General features: G+C 43.4%; 1 protein-coding gene across 1 annotated transcript in view; it reads left to right on the top strand.

Moving 5' to 3' along the window:
- The first annotated feature begins 2,484 nt into the window (after positions 1 to 2,484).
- Positions 2,485 to 17,623, top strand: part of grid2 (glutamate receptor, ionotropic, delta 2) — a 703,051-nt gene continuing 687,912 nt past the window's right edge. The window contains exon 1 of the mRNA XM_050052029.1: positions 2,485 to 3,604. Coding sequence (XP_049907986.1) covers positions 3,517 to 3,604 — 88 coding nt within the window. The 5' untranslated portion in view covers positions 2,485 to 3,516. The remainder of the gene's footprint in view (positions 3,605 to 17,623) is intronic.

A 17,623-nucleotide genomic window follows, 5' to 3' on the forward strand; every position in this document is an offset into this window, starting at 1 on the left:
TCTTTCATTCTCATCTTCCTTTTTCTCAAGTCGCAGGAGCTTATCTTTTACTTTATTGCACATCTCTTTCAATTAGCAGTTTTAATGAACAAGGATGTCACATTAATGACACAGAGCCTGGTAGTTAATGTTGCATGACGGACACAACTGGACCTATGAGACACTTTATCCTTTTACTGTGGGTATATGTATACACTCGCTGTCTGTTTGTGTGACTGAGAGTTACCCAATTTAATGTTGTGTCCATGGAGCTAATTTTTACAAAGGAAAATTTTGCCTTTTTAATTTTGTTTACAGTTACCAGCAGTGAGTGCTGAAGAGAAAGTCTTGCTGCTGGTGGTGACAATGGATCCCCAGGGAGGAGAGTATACTAGACAGTGAAAAAGCTCTGCAAAAGTAAAACATTGCTGTGAGGCACTAACAGAGTGTAAAACATGTATTATCCAAATGGTCTTGGGTACAAGACACTGAGCTTCTAAAGATTAGTGCGATGATGAGATCTTATTCTCTGAAGATTATTTTTGTGAAAGTAAGATGGCGGTCCAAAAGGAGGTAAGCAGAAGGGTAAATTATCAAGGGCGTATACAGTAGACAGAACTATTACTGTAATGTGACAATCACACATTTTGTCAGTGAATTTGAAGATTTACAGGATCCTAAAATGTGTCCTTAAATTATATTTTGGAGTTTGTAAACAGAAAGCAATGACACCCATATATGCACAGTATCAGCCTACTTACTGCTACCAGCTACTACATATGTACGTGCATTCATTACAGGTAACAGCACACCTACTCATCAGTATCCACGCTGTCCTCAGCTCCCAGCACAGCACTGATAGAGGGATTACAGTGAAGGATCAATCTTCAGCCAACACACACGATAGATATGGAGGTCTGAGTGTCCACTTCCCATCTAGTGCAAGATATCCCTCTTTCAAATAGGTGATTTCCAGAAATACATGAACTGTGTTGTGTAGGGATGCTGTTCAAGGTTAGACTTTCTCAGTCTCTTTGCTCAGCAGCAGTCCAAATATTTTCCAGCATGTTAGACGTTTAAGCATCAAGTCCAAGGTCTTGCTTTACTGGAGGCTTCGCAACAAACAGGAGAATCCATTTTTGTACTGATTTATTTCATGGCATGAAACTTGTTATATTCCTGCCAGAAAGTGAATTAAAGTTTGTGATTGCATAGTGATTTATATGCAAGAGTTTGGGTATGAATGTCTTAGAGTTGCATAAATTCAAGGAGCGTCCGTGTCTTTGTGTTCACCATGTGAATAAAAGGCGTAGAATTCATCCATATTAATCAAAGGTCTATAAAGGTCCTGCTCTGAACGGGCTATACTGTGAAATCAAATCAGTCTTACCACAAAGACATAAACTTGTCACTTGTCTATAATGTTTCTTTTAAGTAGAGCAAAAATCTTCAGTCTGTTTAAGAATGCAAACAGCATGTGAACAGCATACTGTGTCTGTTCAGTAGTCCATCATTTCTTCAGTATCATGATATGCAGACCACATTTTGCAAGTATTTCGTTTTGATGCAAGCAGAAAAAAATGTTAGATATTGGAGTATTTTATCTTGTTTTTATCCTCCAAAATATTTTCTTTTTGTTTATGCTCCCTTTGCTTTCTCTTATCTCTGTATTTTCAGCTACAGCTCACTCACCGAACAAGAGATGTTCCCCTTCAACGTGAGTGGTTATATAAACATTTAATAATAAATCAATAGCGTCAAATAGGAGAAGTGAGAGCAGCTTTCACAGCATCAGTATCGCTGTCAGTTTAATCTCTCATTCCTTGAATGCGTACAAAACAGTCAGTCCAATGGCAGCCTGAGGCTCCCAACACTCCTAATCCCTAATCCAAGGTCTGGGGCAGATTAAGAGGAACCCTGGGGACTCCAGTCCTTCAGAGAGGCAGGGATGGATAAATGGATGATAGTGGGGGGTAGAATGGACGGACAAAAGGATGGGGGGGATAGTTGCAAGGAGAGGAAAATAAGTTTATGGAGAGACTAATGGGCCAAAGGTGTGAGTACAGCTGATTAGAGGGAGAATAATACAAGGCTCTCCTCAAGATACACAACAGCAGGGTAAAGATGATGGGCATAAGTTATAACCCAGACAACCTTAAATATCAGGAGTGATAACCAAGCAGCACCCTCCATCCCCAGCTCCTGTTGAAGTGAAAGGTAGATATCGGATCGATGGCAGCCTGAGGTGCCCAATGGTGAGCTGAGGTTGGCAGATTAGCCCTCTCTTCATCTGTCTGTCTCTCTGTTAGACACCCCTCTGCATCCCCCGCCCGCCCTGACAGGCACACATCGCCTCTCTCTTTCTCCAAGGTAATTCCAGACAGTAGATGCGCGCCCCGGCTGGCAACTGCTGCTGCTCATACTTGCTGCCTCTTTCTCTCTCTTTTTCTCTCTCCTGGGTCTCCTCCCTCCTTCCCTCCTTCCCTCCCCTCCTCCCTCCCTTCCTCTCTTTCTCTCTCTCCCGCACGGACGCGGCATACCTCCTCTTCACCAGCCAGCGTGCGTGCTGGGGCTGACGCGAGTACCCGCATACGGAGTGCGGAGTGCGGACCGCGGAGTGTCGTTGCGCGCATCCTCGGTTAATTTTGCCCCTGATTGCCTAGCCTACATTTTTTTTCTCTCCCTTCCTGACGCAGAAAAGAAGAGTGGCTTTGGAGCTCTCTTTCATTGTATGTGTAAGAGCTCTCTCCATCCCAGTCTCTCTTTTTCTCTCATCTCTACAGGAAACTAGAGACAATTTCGGAATATGGTACATCTCCGTGGTAATGCCATGTGACAAGGCTTTTCATCATTTGGTCTTTCTTTCCCCTCCAACAAAAGTCGCTGGGTTCGTCTGTGTGTTGTGGCGTTGGTGATATTCAAAGAGGGGCTAAGTGAAGGAGAAATTAAAAAAAAAAAAGCCCCTGGGCAAAATGGAAGTTTTGGCCGTTGGCTTGGTCCGCTGAGGCTGCTGCTGCTGCTGCTGGTGGTTTGGTGATTGGTGCAGGGGGGAAACTGCGTCGCCAGGTCTGAAAGGCTGGGAATCACGGGTCATTACAGCAGGACCCGCTTTTCAAGATAATTAGGTTTTCCCCTCACATTATCGAATGGTTACAGATTTATTCCTCTAAACGAGCGGCTGCATCCTCCAGCCCCTCAGTTCGCTTTAACGCGGCGACGTTTGGATGCGGGTTGTTTGCTCTGCGGCTCAGCGTCTCTCCGCTCGCCCAGAATATGATTTAATGTTGGGAGGAATTTCAACAGGGTGCCAGTCTGTGACTACCCGGGAATCTCTACTTATTTTCCTCTACAGACAAGCATCACTTACTAACGTCAAGAGAATAATATATCAAGGAAGAGATTACAGGGAATTTCCTTGACCGCCCTACAGATGGACTAAAAAGAAGCTTCGGTTCTCGGGATTTTAACTCTGTTCGCTCTCACTCAGAGAGCCGTGGTGTTCTCTTGTTTTGGGGAGGAAATATATTTCTGGACAAGATGAAAGTTATCTCAGCTATACTGCTCGTTGCCGTTTTTTGGAGCCAGGAGTGGAAGTCGGCGCTCTCGGATTCAATCATCCACATCGGTGAGTTACTGCGCTTTTTTCTCCTCTAATTCGCGGCCACAATAAGGCTCTCTGTGCGTCTCTCAGGAAACAGATTGGAGGGTTCAGCCTTGATATGCGCTGCGCTGCTTAAATCACAGCATTGCTGGCGATTTCTTTGACGCCCTGTGGTATTTACTGGGACTATTGCATGCCATACTTGACATAGATTTCATGCAAACATTTCTGGCACATCCACTTCTTCATATCAGTGGTGAAATGACGATGTTTTGCGCAATTATGCACATCGTTCAAATGAAGTTTACATTTGAGTTGAGGGCTTATTGAGCATCAGTTGCACATGTGAAGTCTGTTACCTCAGAAGTCGTATATTTCAGGTGGTTAATATCATTAATGGCCACACAGATTTATCGATAAAGGCTGGCAATGCCAAGTAGAGACACTGCATTTACCGAGTGCAGCGTTTCTCTAGGATTTGATATATAATAATGGCTGTGTGCGCACAGGATGCGCGAAAAACAGGTGGTTTAGGATGGCGTGATGTTACCCTGCATGGCAGAGGGATTACCCAGGATGGCAGCACATTTTCTACTTTCCACCTTCCATCGTGAGCTGCTGCAGTGCCAGGAGAGGGGAAAAAAAACAGTTTTATGTCTTAACGTCTTTTCCGCCTTCCACCACCACCGGCTAAGTGTGGCACTGTTGTGTTGAGTGTGATTTCGACATCAGGGAGCCTGTTCTTTCAGGCGATGTAGCAGCGCCTCCTGCTCCGGCTATAGGTAGAGAGAGACTGAGAGTGTGTGTGTGTGTGTGTGTGTGTGTGTGTGTGTGTGTGTGTGTGCGCGCGCACGCGCGCGTGTGTGTATGAGAGAGAGAGAAAGAGAGATGACGCTGGAGAGCGTGTCTTGCAGGATGAGATGAGGACGCGAGGTGGTGGTGGGCACACATAATCGTTGCACAGCTCGGTGGCCTCCAATGGGCGATAGACCAGAGAGGCAGCAGTGTGTAGGTGCGTGAGTGAGAGTGATGAGCAATCACACACATCACACACACACACACACACAAAAACCGGCAGCAGAAAGATAAGCACCTGTCCGTGTTGAACTGTTTTTGACTGCATCATGCACATGGCCAAGATCACATCCATATTTTAACAGACACACACTCACGCACATCCACTCTCGAAACACACACGTTACACATTATAACCCCCCCCCCAATCTATCTAACCCTGCATTATGCTGCCAGGGAGGGAGGATTGGCCTGTTTGATCCATTTAGGCCCTGGCCAGCTGATTTACAGAGCAGACCCCAGGCCAATTTAGCGGCTACCTCGACACAATTTGCCAGGAGCTGGATCTGTTCGAGGTCTTCTCTGGGCCGTAGACCAAGCTGATGCTTCATATCAGACTTACAACAGCAGCACAGCCAAATGAATGAGATTTACACAGGTCAAGTACATAGTCACTGTGTATTATGTCATTTGCAGAGCATTGAAAATGCAGGTGGTCTGCCAACCAAAGCAGGTTGAAACCAAATGTTGGAAACTAAATATCTCAGATGATGCTTGCCATGGAGTTTGGTTTTAAGATATTCACATAGGGTTATACAGGCATTTTAGTGCAGTGCAGTAAGAAGGCTGATGGAGCATTAAAGTCACAAGGTGCTGAAGTGTCATCCTACATATGCTGTTGGGGCTGTGATGCTGGCCCTACAGGGGTGACAGTGTAATCCATTGGTTAGACAGATCACCCTGTGACTGGATGGTTTGATCACAGCAGCAGCCACATGTTCTGCAAGTGTCTCACAGCAAGACACTAAAACTTTACCAGCTCACTGACTGTTAGGTTTTTTTTTGGTTTTGTTTTTTTTTTATAGTTAAGAGTGTTAGCAATGTGACATTCTTAGGCTTACCAAGACTAAGACAGGGATCTTCATCTATGTAGGGTAGCTACATTGAGACTTCTGTCAGCTACTGGAACTAGGTCAAGGGTCTCTATATGTACACTAAGGGGTCTCTAATCTTTATATCTCAGATAACTGGGACGATAGTTTTAAGACATGGTGTCCTACTGGCTCTAGGTTCCTGGAATAGACTCAGTGAGGTCCAATAACATGAAAGCTTACTTGAGGTTTTTGCTTTACTGAAATATGAATGAGTCCTTGAAATGCTGGGTAAATAGATCACTTATTCATCGTTTAGCAGTCTGTGAACATTTCTGAAAATATGAATGTTTGTTTTTTAAAATGACTCATGACTGATGACTAGCACAGAGACATTTATTGTAGACTTAGTTAGGAAAACATATTATATGTTTGTAGCAGGCTCGCTATAAGTCTGCAACAGCATAATTGTATGCAATTCATTAGTGCCCAGATATACCACACATACAGATTGCATACTCAACAATAGCCATAAATGGATACGGGCTTTTGATAGTGCTCAGTGTCTGTGTTTATCTGTATGTCTGCATTTATGTACAAAGAGAAGGGTAAACATAAAGATGAGCAGAGATATTGCAGTGCACTGTATTGGAACAGTCAGCAGGTGAAATTAGGCTGTACAGACATGGGATTTACAGAGGTAGACGCTCTCAAATCACTTCCAATTTGCAACATAATCCATACAAATCCCAGATATATGTTTGAGGCGCAAATTTAGTGACATGGATAATGAGAAAACCCAGCTACTCCTCCTTGCCCCTGCAGTGCAAACCAGGCTACTGAGTGGTTTCCAATTAGTAGAATAGACAGTGGAAGCAGTGTGTTGTTTATTGGTTGGCTGGATTTATTCCTGGTCTGTTACAGCTTCATGTAAGTAGTGTGTTACGGGTAGCTTTCCCCCCTCCCCTTGCACAAGCAGGCGTATGTGCCCGCAAGAGTCGGTGTGTGAGTGTGTTCGAGGACAAAACGTCAGCGTGGGCGGTTGGTTGGTTGGTTGGTGTGATTTCAGTCAGTGTCTTTTTTCCCCTTTCCCTCTACCCTAGGCCTTATATCTAATCAATAGTTCATTTCCCTGCTAGCCACAACTACTTTGAATCACAACAAAGGGTTATCACCCCAAAAACAATACCTCTCTCTTCTCGTTCTGCCTCTCTCTCACACTCCATCCCTCACGCATCCCTCCTCATCCTCGCCTCTTGAGCAGACCATGGAAACAGATAAACCAGGGTATGGATTCAGCGGAAACAAGTACAGGAAGGAGCATTATGATTATTGTTTTCTCACAGAAGGTGGTATTGCTTCAAGAGAAGAGAAGCCACAGTCATTTCGGCACATCATAATTTTTGCATTTTGCAAGTGGAGAAAATTTCCATCCCTCAAGACTTTGAGGTATTTCTTTCACTCCATCTTCTCTCACACTCTTGCAGTGCTGACCTGTGTGTGTGTGTGTGTGTGTGTCATATTGACTTAGGACTGCATGAGAAAGGGAAAAAAATACTATACCCAGCAGGCACATCACATTGACATGTCAGAAGTAATCCCTCTTTAATCTCTTTGTTGCTGCTAAAGACGGAATGAGGGGCAAAGAGAGAGAGATGGACAGGCAGAGGGAGATGTATATCAAAGGGAGAAAAGATGGAAAGTAAAAGACAGAGAGAATCCAGGGGGGAGAAAGGGAGAGAAGGTGGACTTTGTGTTGTCATCATGTAGCAGTTTTAGCAGCCTGCACTGAAAGCCTCAGCCGTCCTATCACACAGTTGCCTTCATTTCTGTGATATTAACAGCAGTGACCGGCAGACGTTTTCATCTTGCACTGTCCAGGCATTAAATGTGATTGAGCTGCTGGGGAGCTGGCACCACTGCCTCGTCCATCTCTCTTTCTCTCTCTAATGATCAGCATGCAGAAGGAAGGGGGGAGTCCGCTTGCCTCTTGGCCCTCACTGCATCGTGTGCTGCATGGCAATGCTCTTCTGCTTTATGAGGGCGGTGCGTATAGATTCCGCACGTGTGTGTGTGTGTGTGTGTTAGCGAAAGAGAGTGTGCGTTTGTGTGTTTTCATGATTAGTTACACTCAGAAAGTCACTGTGATTTATGCAGCCAGATTAAGTCTTCACTTTGGAGTCACACTGGTTTTTAGCCATGCAGTGTGTCAGAGTGCATCCACTTGCTCACCATGCATCACAGATGAGGGGAAGAAGCTCGCAAATGAGCCTGGTTCAGATCATGTTTTGTGTGTTGGCACATTTCTCTCTGTCTCTCTTCCTCATGCAAAGTCACACACTATTCCCATACCAGTCACTGAGATACAGTTTATTGGATTTGTCCTGGCTGTACTTATGAGTTTTAATGCTTGTTCTGAGCCTACATATTAATATCATTTGAGCTGTTCGCACATTTCAAATGCCAAAGGCACGGAATATTAAAATGAATTTAAGATGGCTTCATGTGACATACAGTCTTTATCTACTGCAGCCACATATTATAGATACCGCTTTGGTTATGGTCTCCTGTTGTTGCTCCTGGCTAGATCACAGCAAAGCAGAAACTGAATGAATAAATACTTGAATGAAGAGGTGAGAGGAAACATGGGTTCCCCGATATGTTACCAACAACCACCATAAGGTGATAAAGTTGTGTAATTGCAAATGGAATGTTGAATTTGCATGTCTATGTCATGTCATGTCATGTCATGCATGACTCGGTCATCCCTTTTGCATTGTGGCCGTCAATAATGTGATGTGCCCATGCGTTCTATCGACAGTGTTACACCTGAAATCATAGTAGGAAACTCAGTGGGTTCTTTTATCCTGCAGCACAGCATGAAATTTGTACATGACACAGTGTGAATAGGCGCATTAGAGACCGCTTCATATGTAAATCAGTCTTTGCTGAGTTTTAACCATTTTGCAAGGTTTTTTTTTTTTTTTTTTAAACAAAGTAAAGTCTAGGCAAGAATTTTGTTGAATCATTGATGAATTATATCCATTACTGTCAACTCATTTTTAAAAGCACCTGTGCAACACCTCAAGTACAGTACTACCTTGCTGTGGCAATGTAGGAACACTGAGAGCGATACTGAGCAGAAAAGAAAACACAGAAAAGCAGGTTCTAGAAGGATTTGGTCCAACTGACCCCATCACCTCTGTGGTCATTAGACAAATTAGATACTTAATTTAAGGACTAAACAAAACATTTAGGGCTTGATGCTCTGCAGGAAGGAGGGCAGAGGTGCTGCATATCTGTAAAATAACTCAGTTTGCTGTTTCTTGCTGTTTTGTGTGTTGTATTTCTTGGTTTGTCAAGGGGTGACTACCAAAAACCAGCATACGTGCTTTCAGAATTGGGTCTTTGAGTTCAGTGTGACATCAGCATATATCAGACTTGATAACCGAGGTCCACTGAGATCCATTTATTACAGCTCTCACTATAGTGCAGTTGTTTAGCATGCACATTTTGACCTACAGCTTCTATGGAGACAAAGATTTGAGGCATTTTATAGTCAGAGTCTAAACTGCAGAAGTTTTTTAGAGTAGAAAAATTCATTCGTGGGTGGCACATTTAAACAAGATAGTCATATAGTTTCATGGACTTCATCAGCACTGATACACAATCAAAAAAATTTGATCAGTATTAAATTTTAGGAACATTTTAATTAAAAAAATCCCTCAAATGTATGTATAGTTTGTGTGTCTGTCAACACAGTTTAAATATATTAGAATTTATTTGATTTATTTCCCTTTTATCTTTATGTAACACAGTTTATTCAGGATCCTATTGTGGACTAGGTAAGCTACTGTATGGGAGGCCTGTGTCTTTTAGATGAAAGGGACAGAGAGAATTAAAAAGTTGTTTTACTCTTTGGACACCCAGTTCAGTTAAGGTGATGAGGAAGGGAGTGAGGGATAGACAAAGAGATTATTGGATCTATGGTGTGTGTGAGTGTGTTGTTAATGTGCGTGGGGTCTGTCTCTTAACAGCAGACAGCAAATGATTTCCGTCATTCAGGTGGAAAGAGGTGAAAGATGGAATGAGAGGTTTCCGTTATTTGTGGGAGAACAACAGAGAGGTTGGTTTGTCCCGGCATGGCCTGGCTTTTCTCTCACTTTGGTGCTATTTTGGTCTTTTCCATGGAGAAGGATTTCTAAACATCTCAGTGTGTGTGAATGGTTGTTCCTGCCTGGTTTTGTCTACGAGTTTCACAGCTGTCAACACCAATACCTCTTCTCAACTATCAACTTCTGTTGTGTGTGTGTGCGCGCGCACACGTGTATTTTAATCTTCAGTTATGCACCGATTCAGGAGGGTGGGGGCTAAGCAGTGTGTATTAAATGCTTCACATCTTTCGAGTTATGTGCCCATGAGTGCTGACAGATGTGCTGGTCCATGCCATCTTTGACTGGCAAGATTTAGCACCCTTATGTTCGTGTTTGCATGAATACTGGTGTTTTATGCATGTGTGTGTGCGCATAGGATTCACAGAGTTGCAAACTGTGTGTCCGGTTTGTGTACGTTTGTGAGATATCTGAGACTGTTGTGCATCCTCTTGTGAAGGAAAGAGACAGGCAGCAGCTCTGACGTCTGCACCTGGTCACTGAGGCAGAACTCTTAACCAGGCCACAGAGAGAAAAAGGGAATATGTGTGTGTGTGTTTCTGAGGTTGAGACGGACTGACAGGTAGCTGTGAGAAGAAGTATGATTGCTTGTCTGAGGTTGACTGCAGATGTAGCCGAGGAGGGACAACCCTGCCCTGCCGAAGGTGCCTCATCTCACCGCAGCAGTCAGCGATGCAGGTAGAACAGACCAGATGGCCTGGGAAGGACTTGTACAACACGGGCCCGTGTTCCCGGATGATTGTATTGTGCGTTTGTGTTTATCCCGTGAACACATGCGGAGTCGCACGCTTAGTGTCGTCTGAGGACAAGTACCTTTGATGTTCACCACAACGATTGTCAGCTTGCTTTTTGTGGAGATTGACTTAAACCGCCCCTGCGAGCAGGAGCATGCATAAAGATTACACACAAACAGACACATACTTGAAAAAATATATAAATATAAGGGCATGCTTTTTCTCTGGCTCTATACTCTGGAGATTGTGTTTTAAATAACATTTTCACATTTTCTGGTCGGTGTTTTGTTTGAGGACTGAAGAGCTAGCTGGTTATAGAAGCGGTGCAGCGGCTCGAAGTTTGCTATTCTTAAAAACATACAGTAGCCACCCCAGAGGCCTGTTTTAGGTCTCAAGTTCACTGAGATTTCTGGAGAAGATAGCTGAATAAAACCCAGAATGTTCCAGACTTGGTGGATTTTGCAGCTTCTCATAATGTGTTACTATGGTTGCACACTGTATAAGGCTTACACACCTGCTTTTAAGATTGTTTTAAAACCAGAGCTGGGACATTTCACACTACACACAGCACTCTAGCTCAACATGTTTTGTGTTAAGGACCCCTAAATTGATACACAATTGATCAGGGACCCCCCCATTTGATACAATTTTGCTTCAAGGACCTCCATCTGAATTTTTTTTAGATATGATTAAGACCAAAATTCTGTGGTAGTCAACCACAGTTTAGGAGATAACTGTGGAGGATGTGAAACCTGCGAGCAGAATAGTCACTCTTGTGACTTTTACTCACATTGGGCTCACTTTTATAGGGAATTAAACTATTCCCTATTTTCTGCAGACCCCCTGGACTTCCCTACAGGATCCCTGGGGGTCTTCAGACCATCGTTGAGAACCACTACTCTAGCCAATCAAAGTGTCTTGCACTGAGGAAGTAATCACACTATTTGGCAATTGCTATTCCAGGACAAGCAAACTACACATATGTTGAACAAACAGTGAAGCTCGGTAGAATATTACCATTTGTATGTAGTGAGTCTTTTTGGGAAAGAATGCTCGGTGTGAATTATGTCTATTGAATCATGCTAATGACGAGGAAAACTTCAAAGGAAGGCAGACATTTCTTGTCAGGGACTAAGGACTAGCATGACTGTTAGGTTTGTGTGTGTGTGTGGTCATGTGTGTATATTTTAATGGTATGTGCTATATGCTTATATACTGTATATGTGGGGGTGTAAATGTCCTTGTGCATTGTTCAACAACTGTACTTCTACATTCATGCAGCAAAGTGAATATTTACAGCTGCCCTCTCCACCTTCTCTCTCTTTCTTTCTTTTTCATAGATTTGTTCGCTTTCTCTCTGCTGACACAAATGCTGTTTTAGTCTTCCAGCAATGTGCGCTGTGTCTCACTGGGTGCCCTAAATGTGCATAAAATGAATTTTCCTGTATATACTGTATGTGCATAAGCAACTTGGGCGCGCATGTGTGTGAGCATGCTCATGTATTAAGCAGTGTGCATACTGCCCACACTTTCATGCATCTCGGAGTATTCGTTTGTGAGCACGTCGGGACTGCATTAAGGACACATGCCAGCGTGGGCGTGTGTGTGTGTGTGTTTCATGCACACGTGTGTGTGTGTGAGTGAGTGATTTGCTGGCAGTGCCTTTCTGTCCCTCTGAATTATTTCCTCTACAACCAATCATGGGCAGGCTGCTATTCACAGCTCTACAAAACACAGAAAGCATGTCATTGGCACATTTGTTCTCCAGTGTGCACACACATATAAATTAAAGTATGCGCTCACACACTAAGGTGAACACAAGAAAAACACACAGACAGCATCAAAAACGTCTGCACCCTAACACACACACACACACACACACACACACACACACACACACACACACAGCACTAAGTTCAAGAATCCTTTATAGTCTTTCCCTGCTTCATTCACTGGTAAACGATTCATTGAACAGTAAAGCGTGGAGACGGTTGGCTGTTAGCTGTGTGGTACAACAGTCTTTCAAGTACAAGCACATACATGTCCCATGATGCCATGGATTTGATCCACCCTACATGTTTGCTTCAGGAACACTGCCACCCAGCCCTTTACCTTTTGCGTTAACCCTTTCAAACAATACAAGAATATAAAACACTGAGTAGAACTGTTGAAGTAAAGTCTCACGACAAGTACAGCTATTGAGGTGCACAATGTTACCACCTGACAAGATAAAAAATAATTATATATTTGTTTATTTGTACTGTATTTTCTGCTGTGTTGCATCATACTGTCTGTGACTTAACATGTGAAAGCTTCACTGCCTTCATCACTCACAGCACAGATCACACATGTTGTTGACTGAGCAGGGATGAAGCTATAACAGATTTCCGACCTCTCATCACTGTATATCACACCGTCACTGCTAATTATTACACCACGCTCACAGTCCTCTTCATATATTCAGAAAGAAGTGTACAAGTGGTAGAAAACAAGTGATAATTTTTGCATGCATTGCAGCATTGAAGCACAAAAAGCTTTATTTTTAAAATGGTAAATACGTGTTTGTATTGTACAGAAGAGAAATGATAAAGGAACAAATAATGTAAATAGCTTGTTTTTCCTTGTAAAGGCTCTGAAAGATTAAACTGATAAATCACAACAACATCAACTGGACCATGTGTAACATGAAACAAGCAGTCGTAGACAGCACAACTGGCATGCAAAACTATAAATTAATTCCAAACCACTTGCTATGGAAGGCTGCAAACACACAATCAGAGCAAAAACAATAGCATTAGTAGTTAAAATAAATGACGACTGAGTTGTAGTTCAAATAGTACATACCCTCCAGGTGTATTGCACTGCTGTGGCTAATCTGTACTTGCTTTGATTGAGCTTTACTTGTCTGTGGTCACATTTGGTATTGTAAATCCATGGTGCGTGTGTGTGTGCGCATGTGCACCTGCTGAATATTGGTAATTTAATTTCCTCCTGACACAATACCAAGGGAATTTCCACATTACTTCTCTGTGCCTGCTGTCGGTCAAATCTTCTTCCCTTACTTTTATTGTACTCTTCTGCAGCGTTTCCTTCTTCATTGTTTGATTTTATTCTCATTCTCAGTCCTTCCCAGTCTCACTTACACTGCCTCATCCTTCTCCCCTCCACTTTTCTGGTCCATTTTCAGTTTTATTGTCTCCCCCTTTCGCCTCTGCCTCAATCTTTGTCGTTACCTTTACTCTCTGGAATGCACCGTTCTCTCTCTGTGGGCCCGTCTCTGCTGATCTCCACCTCCCTCTTGATGTTTGATACGCTGTCAGTGAGCACAGAAACAGGCATCGGAAATGAGAGGTGTTGAACATTTTGCTAATCACTGTGATTCGTAATGTGCCGTTTGTTTGTCTGTCTGACACACTTGGCAACACGACACAGAGCTGCCTGCATGTGCCCATCTGGATGCTAGCTCTTAATCTGGTGTTCTTTTTAGGGTCTGAAAAAGAACGTTAACAAATTGAGTGGGAGAGACCAGTAAGAGCAGACATTTGCATATGGTTTGCATTTTTATGTTTTGAACATTTTCTCCTCAGTATGCGGATACGGAGCAACTGACCACTTATTGCCTACAGTAATAATTAAAGGCTAGTGCTGCTTTTCATTCCCACAATATTAGATTACTGTAGTTAGTCACTTATGTTAACCTGAATAAATTGTGATTCAACAAATCAGAAACGAGAGGAAAGGTGAGAGCTCAATAGATGCTGCATTATGCACGGCCTCTTTCTGTCCTGTTAATATAATGTGTTGAAGTGCACATCAGATTCAAACCAATTGTGCGTTAGTCATGGCCTGACTCACTGACCGTAGCCTCCCTCTACAGCTGTAGCCCTCATTAAGTGACCCACTGCAGCTAAAGTGTAGCTGAATCTCTGGAACCAGCCCAGTCGCCAGAAGAAAATGTTGGCGGTGTGCTTTTCTGCCATGAATTCCCTGAATATGTTACATTTGCGTGTTTCATATGTATCATATCAACATCACCTCCATCAACTCCACTCATCAGTAGGTGGAGGGGGTGGTGGATGGCATGTCACCAAGGCAAGACTGCTGCCAGGTTTCAAACATCTCCAAACCACTGTTCGAGTTCAACAAACAACAAAACCAGTTGTTTTAGCAAGTCATTGCTGTGTTTTCATTGGCTTTTCAGGCTCCAAATGTTGGTGTTTTGTTGCTACGCATCTGTGTTATTTTCACCAGGGATACTGGCACCAAAAGCACTTTTTTTTCCCAAAGCATCTTTGCTTTTCCTGCTTGGCTTGTGCCCCAAAACTGGGTATTTCAAAGCAAACATGATCTTTTCCATACCATAACCAAGTGTTTTTCCCTGCCTAAATCAAGCCACACATCAACAACAGAATTGTTGAAATTAAGATTTTAATGTATGCGCTACATAACATGCAAATGTAACATATCTATGATTTGCAAAAATGTACAATGCCAGCATTTTTTTTCTGGTGATTTTTTGCTGGAAGACATTCACAATGGTTTTTATCGCCTTTACTCCTCTGGAGGGAAAACTAACAGCAAGAATGCACATTCATCAGCCAAAACCTTAAAACCAATGACAAGTGAAGCGAATAACATTGATCATCTTGTTACAACGCACTGTTCTGCCAAGAAACCTTCTGGTTCTGACGTCCATGTGGATGCCTCTTAACATGCACCACCCACCCAAGCACCGTAGCAGACCAAGTACCCTCCCCTCATGGCAAGGGCACTCCCTGATCGCAGTGGCCTCCCCATAAGGACAATGTTGTTGCTGTTCTACACTGCAAACTGTTCAGGAATGGCCCAAGGAATCCAACAAAGGGCTCAAGCTATCAACCTGGCCTCTAAATTCCCCAGATCCAAATTTGATTGAGTGTCTGTGCCAATGCCTTGACAGGCCAGAGTCAAATCCGATCCACGGTGGGGCTTCTGACCTGTGGAGGCAGAGATGTCCTGTGGTGTTTGGCACTGGGGCGTTGGCGGCGGATTGTTTGAGTCCTGCAGCTTGCAAGGTGGGGTTCCTCCACCTCCCACTGATGCTTGATTGGATTGGGATCTGGGTAATTTGGAGGCCACGTTGACACCTTGAGCTCTTTGTCACATTCCTCGGGCCTTTCTTGAGCAGTTCTTATAGTGTGGCATGGCGTTTTGTCCTGCTGGGGGGGTGGTGCACATCAAGTGGCATACACACGAATGCCTCGACCCAAGGTTTCCCAGCAGAACATTGCAATGTAACAAGATGATCAATGTCACTCACTTCACCTGTCAGTGGTTTTAATATTTTGGCTGATCAGTGTAGATGTGTGTATATATGAGCTCACATGTATTTCTCTTATCATAATAATTGTGGAGCAGACTGTGCATAAGAGCAGACATCTTACACAGAGACAAGGGCATACTGCTAAAGGTACTCTGTGGAGCTTTTAAACAAACACTGTTTAGGTATAGGTATTATCAAACACAGGGAACTTGCACATGAAACATAAACCACTACATGTACATGTATGTCTTTTTGCACATGCATAGAAGAGGTGATAAAACAATACCTGCTCTATTCATGGCTCCAGAGGCACTACTACTGGTCCAAACCCCGACTGACATAATGGAATACATTACAAATACATCACAACACAGATCCTGAGGCTAAAAAGCTGTGCTGTGAGATGATTTATGCAGACACTGCATGCAGTGCAAACAACATTAGGTAATAATAAATGTTAGACAGACAGTGACAGTAGGGGGTAGGGTTGGCTGTGATGGCCGTTCAAACAGAAAGGATGTGACATAGGTCTTACTGTACAGGTCTCATTGTAGGTACAGTAAGCTAGTTTTTCCACTTGCACTATCCCACGTTTGTGTAGAAGCATATCTCAACAGTGTAATTTATGGGTAATCATCTTTTAAGGATGCGTAGAAGTAGTTCAGACATTAACATACAACAGTGTTTTACAACATTATCGTCCTACTTCCCATACACAGGACATTGTGTTCTGAGTAGCTCCTGTGAGTAGCTCCTAATAAATCTACAAGTGCATGTCTCCCAGCTGCCCCCAATGTGACATAATTCACAGCTTTATAATAGCTTACAAATTTGTATCCTCAAGCAGGTCGAATAAAAACCTCATTGTTATTTACAGCAATGAATTCCACTGGGACTGGTAGCAAGGAGGCTAGCATATTGATTATGGCTGCAATTTTGTGCTGATTACACAGTTACTGTAATACTTACAGCATCCAGATTAAAGGGGTTGGATGTTAGGTACTGGAGGTAGGTCGGGAGAAATGTTTTGCTGCTTTATGTGCAGTGTGCCCTGACCCTTATCAGACAGCCTGTGGTCTAGACACAGTTGTACTGCATTGTTAAGAGCCATCATCATTACTGTGATTTAATCTTTATTTTTCCCTCCTGTCCTCTGTCATATGCTTCTATTCATCTATGTAAACCTTGATGCAACTTTTGCTTTCTCTTGATAGACAAGTTTGATTGTCTGTTCGGCTCTCCACCGGGGTCAGTCATAACCCTGGCAGGACCAATTAATGAATCTCACTCAGCCATCCAGTCGGTAGTGTGAATAGCAGGGACTTAATTAACATGATCTTATAACCCATGCTTACTGGGAATTTACTCATTCATGGGAAATAATTGCAGTCCCTTTCATAAGAGAGGTTCAGCTGGTTACCCGTGCCTCTTGGTGATGGGTGGACACATTCAGATCCGCATAGTGTGGCACGCATGCATCCCCGGACATCTAAGGCCATCACAGACCTGTTTTTGCTCAATTTCATGAGGCTGAATGCAACTTGTCCCTCTTAAGCCCCATTTCCACCAAGCAGTACGGTACAGTTCAGTTCAGTACGCTCTTTTTCTGTTTCCACTGTGAAAAGTTGCGGATGGTACCAATGGAACTGTTCCATACATCACCATTTTGGTCCCCCCTCTGTTGGGGTACCTAGCACACAGATCTGGTACTAAAAGGTGGAGCTGTCAACACTGCAGTCTGTTGATTGGTCAATAACGGACGGTCGCTCTGCTCAGGGCTGAGTTGTGGCTGGTTTTGAAGCCCATGTAACCACTGTTCACATTTAAGGGCACTGTTTGCGGTGAAAACGCTAAACTGACCTAGGGTCTAGGTACCGTGTCTGAAGGGTTACTTCTGGTTCCAAAGGTACCATAGCGAAAGTGTTTGGTGGAAATGGGGCTTCAGAAGT

The sequence above is a fragment of the Epinephelus moara genome, chromosome 8 (assembly GCF_006386435.1).
Source record: "Epinephelus moara isolate mb chromosome 8, YSFRI_EMoa_1.0, whole genome shotgun sequence".
Lineage (NCBI taxonomy): Eukaryota > Metazoa > Chordata > Actinopteri > Perciformes > Serranidae > Epinephelus > Epinephelus moara.